Below are 21664 nucleotides of genomic sequence, written 5' to 3'. Positions count from 1 at the left end.
TAATTGATAAACATAGCAGTTTCTCTGAAACTGCTATGTTTATAAAAAAATTAGTTAACCCTAGCTGGACCTGGCACCCAGACCACTTCATTAAGCTGAAGTGGTCTGGGTGCCTAGAGTGGTCCTTTAATGTCTGTTCCATCCAGGCTGCAAACATGACTCCAGCTCTCTCATCCTATTCTGGTTGAGGCTGGATGGAATTGACAAAGATAACACATGCCTCCCAACAGTCCACTTTTCGGATTCTTGCCTTTTCCACCGTCCCAATTTAGTTCCCTGGTATGCCGTTTTTAGGAACACCAGGGAACTGTCTCTAACAAGCAAAGCATGAGCAAATCATAAGACACACTTGTACTATGTTCAGGGCACTAGAACCCTTCTGAGAGTAGTGAAACAGTTCTTACTGCAGGGTCTTCCCTCCGTAGACTGACCTAACATGACATGCAGACGACCTCTTGTGTATACCTAGCAGTAAAGGAGCAGACCCACCCCATTTCTGCCGCTGGCCCATCCCCCATTTCTCTCTTGTTATGTAAGAGAACGTGTAAATCATGCATTGCCAAAGTTGCTGATTAGTTTTTATTAAATAACCCTGAATATTTTTGTCAACTCTGCTTCAGAGTAACTGATTAGATACAAACATTAGTAAATGCCATTTTCCCTGCCTTCAATAAATCGAGGGGTAAATGTCTACAGGACAATTCTAAAACCTCAATAAAAGCTTCTGGAGATCCTGTGATGACAAGTGGGCTAAAATAATCTTTCCCCTATAGGTGGCACAGCTATTTGATGAAATTATTATGTTTTAAACACTGATCTCATTTAAAATGTCTCTAAGAGCATCACTCAACAATAGGAGAAAGAATGGTATAAGACTGTCTCAAGAAATGAGTTAAATTAATCATCATCAGGATTAGTAAATGACATGAATATGTTGTATATTTAATAAAATTGTCATTTATTTCTAAGTTTAACAGCACCACCCAGTGGGTATAAAGTAATTTTTCACTCCATATATCTCAATGCAAGCACTGCACTAGCTTTGTTAATTTACATACCAGTATATTCTGCATATTAAACAAGCTTACAATGTAAATTTCACTAAATATTTATAGGCAAGGTGCATTCTTTTAAAAGTGAAATGGATTGCTAGGTGTGTTAACAATATGAGTCAATAAACATATGATTTCAAAAGAAGCAAAGGACAAATTAGGATTCATGGAGACAAAAGATGAGATTAGTTCAGTTTTGATTGGGAACAGGTTAGTTGATATTCCTTCCTAGTCATGTTCTTTTTTTAAAGAAAACTGTGATTTCCCAAGATTTTATAATTATTTATTTATCCTCCTATATTTAACAAATATACATTTACCGTGTCAGAAAAATTACATTACATGTAGAAACTGCAATGGTGTATTTAACAATGCCCTGGAGCTGAGAACCAACATCTTGGCTCCCTGTTAATCTTTGTTATAAGTTCTGCATGTTTCTGTCATGTTTCTTCTCATTTGTACTGTTTGTCCTTTCTATGCCAGGACCAAACTGCATTGTGATGTCAACTGCTTTAGCTCTAATACACATTAAAAGAACATTGAGCATTACATGAAAGTGATGGTTCCTTTTTGTGACTTCTTAAAGGGGTGTAGATTAGAAGAAATGTAAGCATTATTTTATATTGCTGTATTTTATAGCATAGTCAAGACTATAATCAAGCTTATATTTATTATTAATAATTAGTCAGACATAATCAATCAAGCCAACAGTTTTTTGTGTTCTTTCTATTATTGCTGACAGTTTGTACTACAAGAAAGCATTAACTGTTCAGTTAATTTCCATGGCAACTGAAGGCGTTTAAGGTCCTGAGCTACACATCTCTCTTTCTTTCTCTGCTATGTGGTCAAAAGTATGTGGACACCTGTTCACTTAACATCTCGTTCCAAAATCACAGGCATTTGCAGCTATAACAGCACTCACACTTAAAATCAAGAACACCTCACTGATGAGGCCCAAAGCAGGCCGAAACGATCGTCCAGTGTTGATTAACTCTCATGTACTTGCCGACATTTAGGTTTTGGACTGCCCTTATAGGTGGGATCAGTCTGATGTGCAATGATTTAGGTTCTCTCTATAATGGCACAAGGGAACAAAAACTATTTTGAGACCTGAGCGTGGATTTACTGAAGTGCAAGCTATTGAGTTTCTCTAAGCTTTTATCCATCTCAGAGTTCTCATATTCCCTGTTTTTGAATAGACTAGATCCCTGGTTTAATCCTTTAATCCCTCTCTTTCGCTGTAAATCCCAACTTCTATCTGATACATTGTATACATCAGATTACCTTTCACACATTAAGTGGCATGCATTCCTGACCTGACAATGTTCCTTGAAATAAGTGCAAGATAGCACTGTTTCCCCAACTCCTGCAAGGGCACTAGGGTGACAAATATTAATTTAATCTTGTTTTTTTAAATAGTTTTAAATGTCCTAGAATATCTGAAGTAAGCTGTCCTCTTCATCTGCTGCATCTTTTCTACCTTCACCCCCTTTTGGGTAAAATTGTTATATTTCCATCAAAATACGTGGTTAGTGTGTAATTTATTTTCATCTATCCCAATATACGTGCATATTTCTATTCTTTACACTATATGTAGCAGTACTCGTTGCTCTAGTTTGGTGAGTCTACAATTCAGCCTCTTTTATTTATAGCTACATATAACTGTTTTGGCAAAGCTAAATAGATCACTTTGTGCCTTATCGTTATGTTTTCCAGTGCCTTTTGCAGAATGCCAGATTTTGGCCTCATCCTAGAACCCTGGGCTCAGTTCTGTGAGTGTTCACTGACTGTTAAGTGTGTGGAGGAGATTAAGTGCTGTAAGTGTAGGAGGCTGAGAGCTGTATGGGTGGGCTGTGTGTGCCTCTGTGTGTTGGTTGAGTATTGCGTGCAGTGACTGAATTATGTGTGCGCAGGAGTCTACAAGTTGTTTGTGCGTATACAGGAATTGTTCTTTTGCCCCCAGTGCCTGCTTACCTTTTGCAGGAGGAGGCTATACAGTGGGGAGTACTCTGGACTGCATCCCTGGTGGTAGGTTGAAGGGTGAGTTGGGGAGCAGCATACCTTGTGGTCTGATGTAGGAGTGTTGTGGTCGCACCAGTATTGGGTGCAAATCCCTTAAAGAGTTCCCGTGTAGTCTGGCATTCAGTCCATGACTCAAAGCTGGCTGTGGCATTCTGAGTCATTCAGAAACATCAGGGGACCATGAAGTAGCTCTTAAACTGACCTGTACCTAATATTGGTACAGAACACAATGCTACTTCAAGTAGGTGAGGAGGCTCAGGGCTGAGCAGGAAGATCTTTTGATCTCCCCGCTGACTTACAGCTAGAGCCAGAGCTCCAGGTGCAGGCCCCTATCTGAACTGACCCTAAGCGAACGCTTAAGCCACTTTATGTGTGATCTGACTCTGCATATATTGCCATTTTAGCAGTCATCCATAGATCTTTTGATCTCCCCGCTGGCTCACAGCTAGAGCCAGAGCTCCAGGTGCAGGCCCCAATCTGAATTTGTCCCTAAGCGAATGCCCAAGCCACTTTATGTGTAATCCGAATCTGCATATATTGCCATTTTAGCAGTCATCCATACATTTCAACACAAGCTCTGAATTGGAGCTGTGGTAGCCTCAAAATAAAATTTTACCCATGTTATTGCTTAACTTACATTATGAATAATACTTGTGTGTCCTTTCCTATATTCATGTATAATATAAGATCACCATTCTTATGCTCAGAAAGGATACTAACCAGGATATCTAAAGATACAGTATGAAACCTCAAAGATTAAAGAAGGGAGACAAGTGTATCCTTGGTTGTCTTTATGGTTAACCTTACACATAGGTAAAAAGATGTAAAGCTGAGTCATCTCATATATCGTATATGTTTTATCTTGTATCTATCAATGAGGAACATACATTTCCCTACAGCAGGTGACTGGTGTCCAGAAAAGGAACATAAACTTCTCGATAGTCTTAATATCCAGGAGGAACAATATTAATACAAATACATCTTCTATGAAATAATTGAAATTAGAGCTTTGATGAAGAAGTTAAATGCTACAGCCATAAAGAGTGACTAAATGTTTGTGGGGTTTTTTTGCATACACATTTTTGGGCACTGATCAGACGTCAGTAAAAGCATGAAAGAAAGGAACTGGACATTCCAACAAAAGGAGAACCTTATTCCAAGAATATATATTGAAATTAGTACCTATTTGAAGCAGCATCTGCTTTCGAGGCTGTGGTTTAATTACAATTAGGACATTCTGATTATGATAATATGTTCTGTTATAACACATTTACAATAAAGAACATGTACGGGTTGTGTTGCTCCTTCGACAGCTTATTTTATTGACATACAGTATTTACGAAGTGATACTACTCCTGGATATAACGATGAGTATGTGACAAGGCAAACAAGATAGATTTAGTGGCATTAAAGCATTCACATAGCTTGCCTAGAGGGAGATACTAATAAAAAATATAATTTCCAATATAAGTCATAATGTATTTTAACATGGCTCCCCAAAAACATGCAACATGAACTTATATTAAGCTTTGTCAAAGAGTTAAGCAATTTTATATTTTAGAAAACCTACCATATTTCTGAAAACGTCTTCAGAATATGTGAATAAATGTTTAGATAAAAGAAATTCATATAAAAATAATATAAAAAAAAATTACAATATTGTGGGTTTGATGGAAAATAAATCTATAAAAAGTAAATGATTTGCCTTAATAAATTAAACACATGACTCTTTGCAGGATAACTAAATGTTGGATTGGTTATCTAACACAATTTGACAGGGCATCTAAAACTAGCAGATAATCTATGATGAGCAGTACTGCTATAGATTAAAATATGGTGAATTGTGTCAGTATTTCCACAAATATACATACAGTATGTCACAAAAGTGAGTACACCCCTCACATTTTGTAAATATTTTATTATATCTTTTCATGTGACAACACCGAAGAAGTGACACTCTGCTACAATGTAAAGTAGTAAGTGTACAGCCTGTATAACCGTGTAAATTTGCTGTCCCCTCAAAATAGCTCAACACACAGCCATTAATGTCTAAACCGTTGGCAACAAAAGTGAGTACACCCCTAAGTGGACATGTCCAAATTGGGCCCAATTAGCCATTTTCCCTCCCCGGTGTCATGTGACTCATTAGTGTTACAAGGTCTCAGGTATAAATGGGGAGCACGTGTGTTAAATTTGGTGTTATCTATCTCACACTCTCATACTGGTCACTGGAAGTTCAACATGGCACCTCATGGCAAAGAACTCTCTGAGGATCTGAAAAAAAAGAATAGTTGCTCTACATAAAGATGGTCTAGATTATAAGAAGATTGCCAAGACCCTGAAACTGAGCTGCAGCACGGTGGGCAAGACCATACAGCGGATTCACAGGACATATTCAGCTCAGAACAGGCTTCGTCATGGTCAACCAAATAAGTTGAGTGCACATGCTCAGCATCATATCCAGAGGTTGTCCTTGGGAAATATACGTATGAGTGCTGCCAGCATTGCTGCAGAGGTTGAAGGGGTGGGGGGTCAGCCTGTCAGTACTCAAACCATATGCCGTGCACTGCATCAAATTAATCTGCATGTCTGTCGTCCCAGAAGGAAGCCTCTTCTAAAGAAGATGCACAAGAAAGCCCGCAAACAGTTTGCTGAAGACAAGCAGACTAAAGACATGGATTACTGGAACCATGTCCTGTGGTTCGATGAGACCAAGATAAACTTATTTGGTTTAGATGGTGTCAAGCATGTGGGGTGGCAACCAGATGAGGAGTACAAAGACAAGTGTGTCTTGCATACAGTCAAGCATGGTGGTGGGAGTGTCAGGGTCTGGGCCTGCATGAGTGCTGCCAGCACTGGGGAGCGACAGTTTATTGAGGGAACCATGAATGCTAACACATACTATGACATACTGAAGCAGAGCATGATCCCCTCCTCCCTTTGACTGGGCCGCAGGGCAGTATTCCCACATGTATTCCCACATGGTAACGACCCCAAACACACCTCCAAGATGACCACTGCCTTGCTAAAGAAGCTGAAGGTAAAGGTGATGGACTGGCCAAGCATGTCTCCAGACCTAATCCCTATTGGGTATCTGTGGGGCATCCTCAAACGGAAGGTGGGGGTGCGCAAGGTCTCTAACATCCACCAGCTATGTGATGTTGTCATGGAGGAGTGGAAGAGGACTCCAGTGGCAACCTGTGAAGCTCTTGTTAACTCCATGCTCATGAGGGTTAAGGCAGTGCTGGAAAATAATGGCAGCCACACAAAATATTGATGCTTTGGGCCCAATTTAGACATTTCCACTTAGGAGTGTACTCACTTTTGTTGCCAACAGTTTAGACATTAATGGCTGTGTGTTGAGTTATTTTGAGGGGACAGCAAATTTACACTGTAATACAGGCTGTACATTTACTACTTTACATTGTAGCAGAGTGTCATTTATTCTGTGTTGTCACATGAAAAGATATAATAAAATATTTACAAAAATGTGAGGGGTGTACTTACTTTTGTGACATACTGTATATCTACATGCACAAGAGAGATAACAGTGACGTTTACAGAAAAATAGTAATAGCGGACTTGACCTAAAATTCGTTTTCAATAAAAATGAGAGGGTGACACCTATTTTAAAATACAATGACACGCTAGGGACCAGAACTTAAAAAAGAGAGGGCCTCACATGAGACCTGTACAATAGTATTAACCCCTTAAGGACAGATGACATGTGTGACATGTCATGATTCCCTTTTATTCCAGAAGTTTGGTCCTTAAGGGGTTAAAAAGCCATGTTTCCAGTTTTCTGTTTTTGATTGAATCAGTTTGGCCATGGCTAGAATTTCAATATTACACTACTGTACATTGTCTTGCAAGGAAAAATAGCTTTGTGAAAATATAAATGTTTGGTATAGCATGGCTCATGAGTGAAACATCCTCAGTTGTGCACGAACAAGATTTTTAGGGACAATTTGTGCAAGTCATTGAACAGCTATGACAAAAATAGTAGTGGATGAAGGTCTCCGATTATCCTTTTTAATAGTACATATTATCTTGCCTATAAATCTTGACTCCAATAATATGTGGATAGTGGCATGGTTACTATTCCCCAGTAAATATATGTTTTGGAAATGCCTCATAAAATGTGTTGTTTTTTTGTCAAGTTTTCATGATTTTAAATCCAGTCAGATTTTCAGAAAAGATAGAGCATATTTGGAATGTAATTGTCATTTTGATGTTTACTATAAGTGCTCCACATGAGGGAAGTTTCCTTCGTGGTTATTTAGGGTGTCTTGCAACAATTTTTCTGAAACCTGTGAACAGAAAAATGATATTGATATCAGACACAATATAACTTGTCAGTAAGGGGAAAACAGAGGTCTTACCATTTGATCTATACTGCTTTGTATCTTTTTAATTAACTGTGTGCTACAATCGGTCATTGGGTTACCTTAGCAAATGTCTGGTGGATTTCTTGCCTATGCATACACATGTACCACAACTTACACCAGTGAAGCAGGCTAATATACACTTTATCATGTCATATATACAGGTACATGCTATCCAATGGTGAACTATTTCACATGCATTCAGTAAAAAATAAACTTTGTTGATGACAACAGCTGTATACCACATGCTTGCAAATAAATAAATAAGATTATCATGCTTGGGTACCATGCCTCCCAACATTTGAATTGGACAAAGAGGGGGTGTAAAAGGGGCTAACCAGTGGCAGGGCTGTGCTGACATTTTTTAGGTGACTTACCAATAACAGTTTATGCTACTGATATGTAAATTAGAACACGAACAATGCATCTTATTTACACAGACTGATTTCTACACACATGTATTGTAGTTTAAATACTCATTACTGTGAGTATTATTGCTGTGGTCCTCTTTTATACACCCAGACAAACAAAAAATATGGAGCTCATAGAGGTATAGGGTACCTTTTTGAGAATAGAGGCTTAGAGCTGCGTGTGCATGTACTCTAAATGAAATATTTTTTTAATGCATTATCACCTAACCCTAATTACAAAAACACTTATACCAAATACCAAAAAAATAAATTTGTACAGAATAATACAGAAAATGACAGAATCAGAATAACATGGAGATCTCTTTTACTACTGTTTTATATCACAGCTCTCGGTATTCTTGACATGTATGACCTGGGGCAAGGTGGTTGGATTATAAAGATCGATCATAGCAAGTGATGGAATTCGAGACTCTGGTATGATTCGATTGTCTTTCTTTGCCAGCTTTGAGCTCCAAGCTACAGAAATAATAAGAAAATATATTAACACATAAACATGATACAGTTATGTCCATGTCAAGAAAAAAATAAGTATAAAGTATTATTAGCTCTATGTTATATTTTGTACCTGATATTTTATTTGTATAAATCAACTGCAATTAATGTAATATCATCTAGGCATGCTTTACCAAGTTTAGCTAATATTAATATTTGGGATCAGGAAATTTGTCCAATATGGAAGTAGCTATATAAAAATTGCAATTCAAATATTCAAACCCTGACAGATAGTTACTGCATTAAAAAAACTGATTCTGAAACGTGATATTTGCACCCAATCAGAGCCTGAGCTGAAAGCAGATGAACTGTTTTGTTTAATGAAAGAAAACTCAACTGCTGGAGTGAACCAGACTAGTCAAGTGTACAACTGGATATGGTGAACGAAATAATACTGATAATGTGACAAATACCGTCTAGTGAGAACACCAGTAAATAGTAGTGAAAATCTAGCCAAAATGGCTTTCCTCTATGTACAAAGAATGATGCCTATGAACCTACAGAGCTCCCGAATAGCTAACTGGCTAGTGACTTTAATAAGTAGAAAGAAATGGTCAAGTCCAGAGCTAGGGGCCCTTAGAGTAGGTATAAGTCAAATGACGAACATAGGTATCTGGGGTGCTGTCACGTCCAGCTAGACACGGTGCTTAGATCGTGCAACTGCAAGAGGGTCTATGAACTTGGTAACCAGTTTAATGTAGTATCTGGTCGGCGGTATACCAAGCGATAGTCCCACTGTCAAAGGGGGTGTCATAAATGAGTTAATGAATACTTAGCATAGATGACATAGGGAAACAGGCATGTAAATAGTACCTCCCCCTATATACAACTCGATAACTGTAACACTGAACAAATAATGGTTACAGTATATAATCGAGAGGCCCCAATTGATACTACTGAGGTATACTCAGCAGATACAAAGCGTGACCCAAACCCTAGTACAAATAGGAGGAATAAAACACACAATAAGGGTGACTACATGTGCATAACCATACTTAGTGTGTTGGTTGCCTACACATGGTGATAGAGATCCCTAAGTGAAAAATAGAGTGAGTAGAACAGAGAGCCCTTAGAGCCCGACGCGCGTTTCGGTGCTCGCTCAGATGCACCTTCGTCAGGGGCTAATTTGAGACTAGTCAGAAGTCTCCTTTTATATGTATTCAAGTCCCAGCCACTTGCTAATTGACCAATGGGACCGCCGAAAATTAGCGCCAAAAAAACCCACGTGGGCATATGCAAATGCCTTGGGTGTATGGGCCAATGACAAATCTTCTAGTCTGACGTCATCTGACGTTTTTCTTTCGTATACGCTTTTTCTTATTTACACCAGTTCATTAACCCAATGAGTACCGAGTGGAATTTGTCCTTATTAAGCTACTATAATAACGATACACATGCGGAGTTGTAGCATTTGCTACAGAGCCGTGTTACTAATCTATTCTTTAGATGTTGTAACAGGTTTCAAACCGACTTAGACCGGAGGTCCGTCTAATGTGTTGGCATATAGTGTTTTGCTTGGCTCGTCCAGCCTCAGAAAAGGGGCTGAACACAGCTACATCCCTCTGTCCGAATTGGACCCTTTAGGTGTTCAGATCGATTGGAGTGGTCCACAGCTCTTAGGATGTACCAATTGCTGAAAACCTCCACTGTATTCGGAGTGCCAGTAGTATGCTGGCGACTAGTATTCCATGATAGAGAGATCATCTCATCTTAAGTCTAAAAAGGGGTCTATTTATTTCCGAAACATCCTTACCATCTGCATCTAGGCTGGGTATTTGTCTGTGTAACAAAACTTCCCCATTGCGGATGAACTGTGGATATATTACCCTTTGTGTGCCGAAAGGTGTCAGATAAACAAACCTCTTGGTGTTATGTAGGGAATATGTAACTCCACACAGGAAACTTGTGTTGCCATAATGCATGTAAAGGGTTTTAATCCTGAACTCTATACATTGAGTGGCAGGGCTAGCAGGCAGGGCGCCGCGAACTGTACAAACACTCGCCCGTCCATGTCCACCAGGACTGATAAATAGATAATGTGCCTAGTGTTCAATTTTTTCTACGACCATGTACTGGCGTGTTACAGGTTCAGAGGTAGATTGTTTTCCCCTATGTGTGGCGTATGAAGCATCCTATTAGGCTGAGATGCTTTGGAGTCACCACTCGCTTGGGTCATCTTGGTGTACCCTACTCCATGAGCGTACATACTATGTTGGATACCCACCCTTCTGTTACATAGGGGATGATAGAAAATTATCCCTTATTCATGTATAGATGTCTATACTATGTAAGGTGGAGATATCAGACTGTTCAGGGGCTGGGCGGTTGGTCAAAGGACTTAGAGTACGGAAATGATAGTTATAGTGATAGTTAATAGGTCTAGATATTTACAGGTATTTACAATGTATACATTTATATTAAGATTAGTAGTGATTAGTTGAGCGTGCTTTAGGGAGCTGGATGTATAAAGTCACTTCCCGGGAGGGTACGGATCATAGTATTAGTTTACAATTAGCGAGACATTCATCCGCAGATGCTGTGTATGTCCAGTATATTTGGTCTTGGGATGAAATAAGCTCGCTACCCTTAATTGGTGAGGGAAAGTTTCATATAAAGGGGGTGTAGGAGAAGCCCTCATTCAATCCATTTGGGGATAGGGTTTTTAATGTGAAGATCCAATAACTCTCTCTTTGGAGAAGTTTGGTATCAATATCACCCTTTCTGGGACCTAGCTTTATCTTTTCAATACCGTTAAAGCGTAGGCCTTGTGCTGAGCCTCCGTGTTTTAATTTCAGATGTCTAGATATGACTGTGTCGATTTGTCTCGTAGGGTTTACCGAGTTTACGTGTTCGAGAATCCGGTTCTTGAATGGTCTAAAGGTCTTCCCTACATATTTTAGATCACAGCTACATGTTAAGAGATAAACCAGGCCTGCAGTCTGGCAGTTGAAAAAGGTCTTAACTGCATGTGTCTGGGTATTCGTTGAATTTGAGAAGGTCTTAGAATTTCTACGAATAAACTTGCATGCCTTGCAGCGGCCGCATTGGAAAGTACCTTCTGCTGGGGTTTTCAGCCAAGTGCCTTCCGACTTAAGTAGTGGAAGGTGGCTGGGTACCAAGATGTCCTTGAGGTTACGTCCTCTTCTGGCTGTAAGTGAGACATATGGGGTTAGAACCTCCTTTAGGTGTTGGTCCTGGTATATGAGGGGCCAGTATCTCCCAAGGATCTGTTTTACTGGGTCCCAGCCGGAGTCAAACGTGCCGATGCACCGGATTAGGTTTCGAGGTTTGTCATTCTTCTGTTTTTCAATCAGGAGTGTTTCACGTTCAGTCATTATGGCTCTCTTATAGGCGGATTTGAGACACCTATTGGAATAGCCTTTGATTTTGAACTGCGCCCTTAGGATCTTAGCTTTACATTTAAATTCTTCAAGAGTAGAACAATTGCGTCTGACGCGCAGGTATTGGCCTGTCGGTATACCCTTTTTAAGAGTGCTGGGGTGATGGCTTTGCCAATTCAGGAAGTTGTTCGTGGCTGTAGGCTTCCTGAAGAGGGTAGTGGAGATACATTGTTCATTCTCCATAGTTTGTAATGTTAGGTCCAAGAAATTTATATGTTTTCCGCCTATCTCGTATGTAAACTTGAGGTTCAAATTGTTTACATTGAGTGCTTTCACAAACTCTTCGAAGTATTCATTTGTACCTGTCCAGATGATCAGCACGTCATCTATATAACGTTTCCACATTTTAATGTGGTTATGGTAGTTTGCAAATTCTTGACCGAACACTACGTTATATTCCCACCACCCCAGGTGGAGGTTTGCATATGAAGGGGCACAAGTTGTCCCCATAGCAGTCCCTCTCACCTGGTGGTAGTATGTGCCTTCAAACAGAAAATAGTTGTGCATTAACACGAACTGTAAGAGTTGCAGCACAAAAAGGTTATGTTGTTGTAACGATGGATCTCGTGTCTGGAGAAACCATTGTATGTTGTTAAGGCCTATTTTGTGGGAGATAGAGCTATATAACCCTTCAACATCAAGGCTACATAGTTTCGCCTCGGGAGGTAATGTCAGGTCATGTAGTACTTTTAAAGTTTGTTTTGTAGAAAGTACTACATGACCTGACATTACCTCCCGAGGCGAAACTATGTAGCCTTGATGTTGAAGGGTTATATAGCTCTATCCCCCACAAAATAGGCCTTAACAACATACAATGGTTTCTCCAGACACGAGATCCATCGTTACAACAACATAACCTTTTTGTGCTGCAACTCTTACAGTTCGTGTTAATGCACAACTATTTTCTGTTTGAAGGCACATACTACCACCAGGTGAGAGGGACTGCTATGGGGACAACTTGTGCCCCTTCATATGCAAACCTCCACCTGGGGTGGTGGGAATATAACGTAGTGTTCGGTCAAGAATTTGCAAACTACCATAACCACATTAAAATGTGGAAACGTTATATAGATGACGTGCTGATCATCTGGACAGGTACAAATGAATACTTCGAAGAGTTTGTGAAAGCACTCAATGTAAACAATTTGAACCTCAAGTTTACATACGAGATAGGCGGAAAACATATAAATTTCTTGGACCTAACATTACAAACTATGGAGAATGAACAATGTATCTCCACTACCCTCTTCAGGAAGCCTACAGCCACGAACAACTTCCTGAATTGGCAAAGCCATCACCCCAGCACTCTTAAAAAGGGTATACCGACAGGCCAATACCTGCGCGTCAGACGCAATTGTTCTACTCTTGAAGAATTTAAATGTAAAGCTAAGATCCTAAGGGCGCAGTTCAAAATCAAAGGCTATTCCAATAGGTGTCTCAAATCCGCCTATAAGAGAGCCATAATGACTGAACGTGAAACACTCCTGATTGAAAAACAGAAGAATGACAAACCTCGAAACCTAATCCGGTGCATCGGCACGTTTGACTCCGGCTGGGACCCAGTAAAACAGATCCTTGGGAGATACTGGCCCCTCATATACCAGGACCAACACCTAAAGGAGGTTCTAACCCCATATGTCTCACTTACAGCCAGAAGAGGACGTAACCTCAAGGACATCTTGGTACCCAGCCACCTTCCACTACTTAAGTCGGAAGGCACTTGGCTGAAAACCCCAGCAGAAGGTACTTTCCAATGCGGCCGCTGCAAGGCATGCAAGTTTATTCGTAGAAATTCTAAGACCTTCTCAAATTCAACGAATACCCAGACACATGCAGTTAAGACCTTTTTCAACTGCCAGACTGCAGGCCTGGTTTATCTCTTAACATGTAGCTGTGATCTAAAATATGTAGGGAAGACCTTTAGACCATTCAAGAACCGGATTCTCGAACACGTAAACTCGGTAAACCCTACGAGACAAATCGACACAGTCATATCTAGACATCTGAAATTAAAACACGGAGGCTCAGCACAAGGCCTACGCTTTAACGGTATTGAAAAGATAAAGCTAGGTCCCAGAAAGGGTGATATTGATACCAAACTTCTCCAAAGAGAGAGTTATTGGATCTTCACATTAAAAACCCTATCCCCAAATGGATTGAATGAGGGCTTCTCCTACACCCCCTTTATATGAAACTTTCCCTCACCAATTAAGGGTAGCGAGCTTATTTCATCCCAAGACCAAATATACTGGACATACACAGCATCTGCGGATGAATGTCTCGCTAATTGTAAACTAATACTATGATCCGTACCCTCCCGGGAAGTGACTTTATACATCCAGCTCCCTAAAGCACACTCAACTAATCACTACTAATCTTAATATAAATGTATACATTGTAAATACCTGTAAATATCTAGACCTATTAACTATCACTATAACTATCATTTCCGTACTCTAAGTCCTTTGACCAACCGCCCAGCCCCTGAACAGTCTGATATCTCCACCTTACATAGTATAGACATCTATACATGAATAAGGGATAATTTTCTATCATCCCCTATGTAACAGAAGGGTGGGTATCCAACATAGTATGTACGCTCATGGAGTAGGGTACACCAAGATGACCCAAGCGAGTGGTGACTCCAAAGCATCTCAGCCTAATAGGATGCTTCATACGCCACACATAGGGGAAAACAATCTACCTCTGAACCTGTAACACGCCAGTACATGGTCGTAGAAAAAAATTGAACACTAGGCACATTATCTATTTATCAGTCCTGGTGGACATGGACGGGCGAGTGTTTGTACAGTTCGCGGCGCCCTGCCTGCTAGCCCTGCCACTCAATGTATAGAGTTCAGGATTAAAACCCTTTACATGCATTATGGCAACACAAGTTTCCTGTGTGGAGTTACATATTCCCTACATAACACCAAGAGGTTTGTTTATCTGACACCTTTCGGCACACAAAGGGTAATATATCCACAGTTCATCCGCAATGGGGAAGTTTTGTTACACAGACAAATACCCAGCCTAGATGCAGATGGTAAGGATGTTTCGGAAATAAATAGACCCCTTTTTAGACTTAAGATGAGATGATCTCTCTATCATGGAATACTAGTCGCCAGCATACTACTGGCACTCCGAATACAGTGGAGGTTTTCAGCAATTGGTACATCCTAAGAGCTGTGGACCACTCCAATCGATCTGAACACCTAAAGGGTCCAATTCGGACAGAGGGATGTAGCTGTGTTCAGCCCCTTTTCTGAGGCTGGACAAGCCAAGCAAAACACTATATGCCAACACATTAGACGGACCTCCGGTCTAAGTCGGTTTGAAACCTGTTACAACATCTAAAGAATAGATTAGTAACACGGCTCTGTAGCAAATGCTACAACTCCGCATGTGTATCGTTATTATAGTAGCTTAATAAGGACAAATTCCACTCGGTACTCATTGGGTTAATGAACTGGTGTAAATAAGAAAAAGCGTATACGAAAGAAAAACGTCAGATGACGTCAGACTAGAAGATTTGTCATTGGCCCATACACCCAAGGCATTTGCATATGCCCACGTGGGTTTTTTTGGCGCTAATTTTCGGCGGTCCCATTGGTCAATTAGCAAGTGGCTGGGACTTGAATACATATAAAAGGAGACTTCTGACTAGTCTCAAATTAGCCCCTGACGAAGGTGCATCTGAGCGAGCACCGAAACGCGCGTCGGGCTCTAAGGGCTCTCTGTTCTACTCACTCTATTTTTCACTTAGGGATCTCTATCACCATGTGTAGGCAACCAACACACTAAGTATGGTTATGCACATGTAGTCACCCTTATTGTGTGTTTTATTCCTCCTATTTGTACTAGGGTTTGGGTCACGCTTTGTATCTGCTGAGTATACCTCAGTAGTATCAATTGGGGCCTCTCGATTATATACTGTAACCATTATTTGTTCAGTGTTACAGTTATCGAGTTGTATATAGGGGGAGGTACTATTTACATGCCTGTTTCCCTATGTCATCTATGCTAAGTATTCATTAACTCATTTATGACACCCCCTTTGACAGTGGGACTATCGCTTGGTATACCGCCGACCAGATACTACATTAAACTGGTTACCAAGTTCATAGACCCTCTTGCAGTTGCACGATCTAAGCACCGTGTCTAGCTGGACGTGACAGCACCCCAGATACCTATGTTCGTCATTTGACTTATACCTACTCTAAGGGCCCCTAGCTCTGGACTTGACCATTTCTTTCTACTTATTAAAGTCACTAGCCAGTTAGCTATTCGGGAGCTCTGTAGGTTCATAGGCATCATTCTTTGTACATAGAGGAAAGCCATTTTGGCTAGATTTTCACTACTATTTACTGGTGTTCTCACTAGACGGTATTTGTCACATTATCAGTATTATTTCGTTCACCATATCCAGTTGTACACTTGACTAGTCTGGTTCACTCCAGCAGTTGAGTTTTCTTTCATTATTCTAAACTATAGGGGTTAAGCCCCAGGACACCCCTGGAGTGTCCCAATAGGTGTTCCTCCACCAGTGAAACGGTCCATAGTTGTTTGGACCCTCCTCACAGGTGGAACATTTGTTATAGAACTGTTTTGTTTACCTGCCTTTATTTCAGTGTGAAGGTAAGTGGAAATGGCATAATTACCTACTTGCTGACACTGAGTGCCACAAGCAAGATAAGGAATGACAGTTTACATTTTTTTTTTAATTAAAAAGGTAACTACTGAAAATGTTTTAAAAATATAGGCAAAAGCATGTCAGGAATTCTCCATATAATGTGATATTTCTATGCCAAAATAGCAATGGAGAAGTTCTACATGTGGCCCTTTGTGATATCAAAAACCTATCCAGCCACGATGGAAGCAGGCTACCTTTATTTTATCTCCCTTGGCACTATGTAATACAGTTATCCTCTAGGCAACTGCCCAACATCTTTCATGAATATCTGTTTTATTTAATTATATATCAAGGAACTGTATGCTGCTTGAACCAAATGATCCAACATTTAACACCTCAACGCACTACTCATGAACCCAAATTACTCACTCATGAACCCAAATTACTCACCCCTGGTATGATGATAACCAAGTTACAGGAAAAATAAATAATTTTACAAATTTTTAATGTTTTGGCCCACTATAGACTATGCAATGTGAAAAATAAGTTTAAAATTAAGTTTTAATATAATAATGGTGATAGGTTTTAAATTGATTGCGATTGATATGTAGAATGTTTTTAAAAATATGTTGTCAAGCATCATTATCCCGTCATGTAACATTATTGTAATGTCTTTTTCATATTCATGCATAATAATATTTCTTTAACCCCCTTAAGGAACAAACTTCTGGAATAAAAGGGAATGATGACATGTCACACATGTCATGTGTCCTTAAGGGGTTAAACATTAAAGTAGTGATGGCATCATTAAACAAAAAAACTCTATTATATTTTGTCCAGATTTACCCTTTAACCAGGAACCTGACAAGAAAAAGAAACCTTTGGTGTAGGATAGCAACTAAAATAATGAGCCATGTAGGTTGAACAATATTAATAAATATTTTGAACAGTTACAGAATAATAAACACGTACAGCGCAAAAAAGCTTTAGGAAGAGAGGGACTTACAGGAGTAAACTAAGCCACCCTCAGGGCCCTTTAGATCGGGAAAATGGCCATAACTCAGCTCTGGCAATTTTGTATCCATCCTGGAAAACTCCAATTTTTTCTTGCTAACTTGGTGAGAGTTCTTGTCATTTGAAACCTAAGAATAAGAAAAAATGTCATATATGTATATATTTATAAAAACAGTGCGTAAACTGTACTATGTATTTTTTGGCACCAACTAGTATTCCTTGAATAGAATGACAATGAATGACAAAACCTACCCTCGAATAAAGTTGGAACAGTATTATTATAAACTCACCAAGGTTGAGAGGTTTTGATTGTAGTTATTTCTAGGAGACGGCATTCCACTTTTTTTCAAAGGGCTTATATACATTTTACTCTTTTCTTCTCCCCTATAATAAAGAATACAAAGATGTCTATGAAAATGGGGAATTAGAATATTTTGAGGTTTTACCAACACATGTTGTACCCCACTCACATAGAATCTCATCAGCACTACATTTTATCAACGTAATTTTTTCACACGTATGCAATACATAGGACAGAGAGAGGCGTTAAACCAATGTGTTCACATGATCAGCAGACCAGTGACAGATCAATGTATGGAGCAGACTAAATACAAAGGTCACTATATTAGTAAGGGATTTAAGTTAAGGAAAACATAATTACATGATTAATAGGTGCTAGAAGACAGGTTGCACCTTCCTGAATGGGTAGAGGGCACTTTACAATTTCCTTTGACTACCTAATGGTATGTCTGTTTAAGACAACAAAATTAAACAACTTAAACATCTTTCATGTTTTTTGAATGCTATGATTCAAATTTAAATGAGTGAATAAAATTGTCACACCTGCCTTTGTTTATTAAAATACATGCCATTTTAAAGCCATTTGAGTAAATGTTTGGTCCATTTCAAATGATGAGCTGCGTTTAGTAGTAACAATAGTAAGCTCAGAGTAAAAAAAAAGTAAGGAGGGCATTAATAAACGATAATTAGTATTCTCATAAGAGCTTAGCATTCACAAAGTGGCCCACATGGAATAGTAGCTCCAAGTTCTTAAGGCAAAACTTTTAACAAAATGCAAACAGTTAGCCAGGTTTTTGTAATGAAAGTACATGTTGAAAAAACTGACAATAAGTTGAAACTTGTTAGTTGGGTACCTTAATGCAATATGCCCTGAGCCAGATCCTGCACCGGGATTGGATGCCATATGAGAAGACATTGCAGTATAGTTGTAGCTGATTGGAGGAATCATTGCAGATGGGCTCTTGCGACGATCTAGGCCATTATACAAATTGGTAACATGAAAGGTTCCGTCATCCTTTTCTAAATCCATCTTCATATTTTTCACCTTTAAAGGTTTTGTTTCTTTTGCTTTGGAGGTCATGTTGAAGTCCTACTTACACAACACGAATATAAAAATAAATTAACCGATATACTGAAATGCACAATGTTTTATATTAGGAAGTAAATGTCTTTAATTGATATTTGGTGCAAACACTTGCCTGTAATACCAGTGCTTTCTTTTCTCCCATAGAATGTTCTCTGTTTTTATTCTTCCTCAAATTCGTTGGGATATCTTTCGAGAGCTTCTGCACTTTTGCACTGATTTCCTGAGAGAACCTTGGAGATTGAAATAAATATTCTCAGGTGTTTTTTTTTTTTTGCAACATTGAAAGGGAGATTTCTATTTATATGATGAATATGTTTCTAATAAGTCAGTCATTGGTACAAACACAAATAAGGGACTTTCTGAAAATATTAACACAGAAAAAAAAAAACATAGGCCACAATAGTGATAAACAGGATAGTTAATGCTCAAAAAGAGTAAATAAATAAATAATAAGGTGCCTTTTGCATTAAAGGGACACTCTGGACATCAATACTACTTTAATACATTTGATGGGTTTTGCTGTATTTTTGCATACTCAAACCATTACAGGTTTTGCAGAATGCTGCACCATAAGCCTGCCTCTTTAGACATGTCTCCTTACTTGTGCACACAGCTCAGTCAGTGACAGCACTGAATGATCTGAGCTAAAAAAAAAACAATATGCATCAGAAGGATGCCCTGGGAGATTTACAGTAGGGGTATCACTACCTTTTTATTGTTTCCCTGACTGTCTGCAGCCAGGATGTGAAGTGTATTAGTGCCTGGAGTGTCACCGTAAGACTATCTCAATATGTCTAACAGTAGCACAAAACCACAATACATGGACATGGAACAGTGGCGGAACTACCGCCGATGCAGCTACACCAGGGCACAGAACGCTAGTGGGCCCCAGTACTGGGAGTTACACCACAATGTTGCTGCAAAAAACGTTCTTGTCTGGTAATGGGCCCTCCAGAGTCCGGGGTCCAGCCCTACGATGTCGACTGGAGGAGAGTGCACCGCGAGGGAGAGGGAGCAGGCAGGAGAAACAAGTGAGCTGCTGCCCCACATAAGCCTCAGCCAGCACCTCAAGGAACCACCCTCCTACAGACAAAAGTACGCTAACAGGAGGGTGGCTGTAAATAAATTATGACGTGTATCTGTGTGTCAATGTGTGTATCTGAGTGTGTATCTTTGTCAAGGTATATGTGTATCTGAGTGTGTGTATGTGTGCCAGTATGTGTATCTGTGTGTGACTGTGTGTATCTTTCTATCAGTGTGTGTATCTGTGTGTCAAGGTTTGTGCCAGTGTGTGCCTCTGTGTGCCATTGTGTGTGTGTGTGTGTGTGTGTATCTGTGTGTGGATGTATCTATGTAAGTATTTATGTATGTGGTAGTGGATCTGCATACATCTCAGCAAACACCAACACAGCATGCAAACACACCCTGCAAATCAACACAAGCATTACATACATACAAACAAACAAACCCCTGTACTCAAACTCCAAAATTATATACAAACACACCGTTTCAAGGTGAATTCAAAGTGAATTTCACATTTTAGCCCAAAGTAGCAGAACTGGAAGCATAGCTGACAGATATTTTTTTCAAAATCAGCTATTTTAGCCTTAAATTTGAAATTGTGTGTATGTGTGCATTTTTCTACCTTTCAGAAAAGTTGTCTTTCTTGAAAAGCTCATGTTGCAGCAAGGTGGTGCAGGACGATCTCTTGTCTGGGTCGATTTGTAAGCAGCTCTGTAAAATAAGTGCATCATCTTTGTCAATGAAAAATCTAACTGTCTGATATAATAAGAAATGAATGCTATATACATCACACCTTGCCACTGATACTCCATACCTGAAAGTTAGAAAATACATTGAGTAAAAATGTACCTCTCAGAGGTTTCTGCAATGATCTGTGTTACTTTTTGGGGTCGACTATATTTTCTCCCTACGTGGCATCAAAAAGGGACCTCGCAAACACCGAGCAATACACAGATCATTGCATTACCTTTTTAGCCCATAAATTCTTACTTTCATTGAAAAATATAACAAATAATATATTTAATCAACATCCTATGCAGAAAACTCATGGTTGAGAATGCTAAGTACCGTAGTTAACAGCGAATCATGGTTGTTTAATGAAGCCATTTTAGTTTGACACACATATTATACCTATATCAGCTTCACTTTCAGAATACCAAGGCTACATGTGATCTGAGACGGTTATTCACAAAACGTAGAATTTGCCTTCTATATGATATTTTTTTTTATTTTTTTTTATAATCAGCACTTTTACAGAGTGTTTTTTAAAAAATAAACTTTCCTTCAAAAGAATATTTGTGACCACAACATCCCATAATAACATGCCTCCCAACATTGGGAAATATGCAAATATGACAGGGGCGAGCCTGCCCACTGTATTGACAGGACCATGCAGGGGGTGCTGGTGAAAAGCTCTCTGCAGGATTGTTGTGATGTATAAAGCATACACAATGTGTATTTTGTGATGTATAAAGCATTCATTTCTTATTATATTTTGTGTTTTTGACATTTAATTTAATAAACAGTTAGTGTGGTAAGATTGGAAAGCATAAGAAATATAGAATTAGTTAATGCAATACAGCAATGATTAGCATCCAGTTTTACCTTGGTTAAATCTAATATCAAAGGAGAGAATACAGGATATCGCCTTTCAAGAGGTTCAACTTGTTTGATTTCTGGTAATGTCACGCCAACAAACAATGGGTTTTTGTAAAACAGCTCTTGAAGTCGGGGAGTTAAGTTACCTATAAAATACAATTTTAATATTGAGATTGGTAAGTGTAAATTTGGTTTTGTCAGTGTTTCATATCTCGTGTCTATACT

At 39.2% G+C, this 21664-nt stretch overlaps 1 protein-coding gene across 1 annotated transcript in view; it reads right to left on the bottom strand.

Moving 5' to 3' along the window:
* Nucleotides 1-6858: 6858 nt before the first annotated feature.
* CDKL2 (cyclin dependent kinase like 2) overlaps nt 6859-21664 on the bottom strand; it is a 67313-nt gene continuing 52507 nt past the window's right edge. Inside the window, exons 6-13 of the mRNA XM_063458661.1 lie at nt 21446-21585; nt 20463-20551; nt 18930-19047; nt 18585-18820; nt 17721-17814; nt 17423-17558; nt 8243-8346; nt 6859-7384 (exon numbers count right to left, since the gene is read on the bottom strand). Of these exons, the coding sequence (XP_063314731.1) occupies nt 7313-7384; nt 8243-8346; nt 17423-17558; nt 17721-17814; nt 18585-18820; nt 18930-19047; nt 20463-20551; nt 21446-21585 (989 nt within the window). The 3' untranslated portion in view covers nt 6859-7312. The remainder of the gene's footprint in view (nt 7385-8242; nt 8347-17422; nt 17559-17720; nt 17815-18584; nt 18821-18929; nt 19048-20462; nt 20552-21445; nt 21586-21664) is intronic.

The sequence above is a fragment of the Pelobates fuscus genome, chromosome 6 (assembly GCF_036172605.1).
Source record: "Pelobates fuscus isolate aPelFus1 chromosome 6, aPelFus1.pri, whole genome shotgun sequence".
Classification (NCBI taxonomy): domain Eukaryota; kingdom Metazoa; phylum Chordata; class Amphibia; order Anura; family Pelobatidae; genus Pelobates; species Pelobates fuscus.
This window is presented reverse-complemented; position numbering and strand designations above follow the sequence as displayed.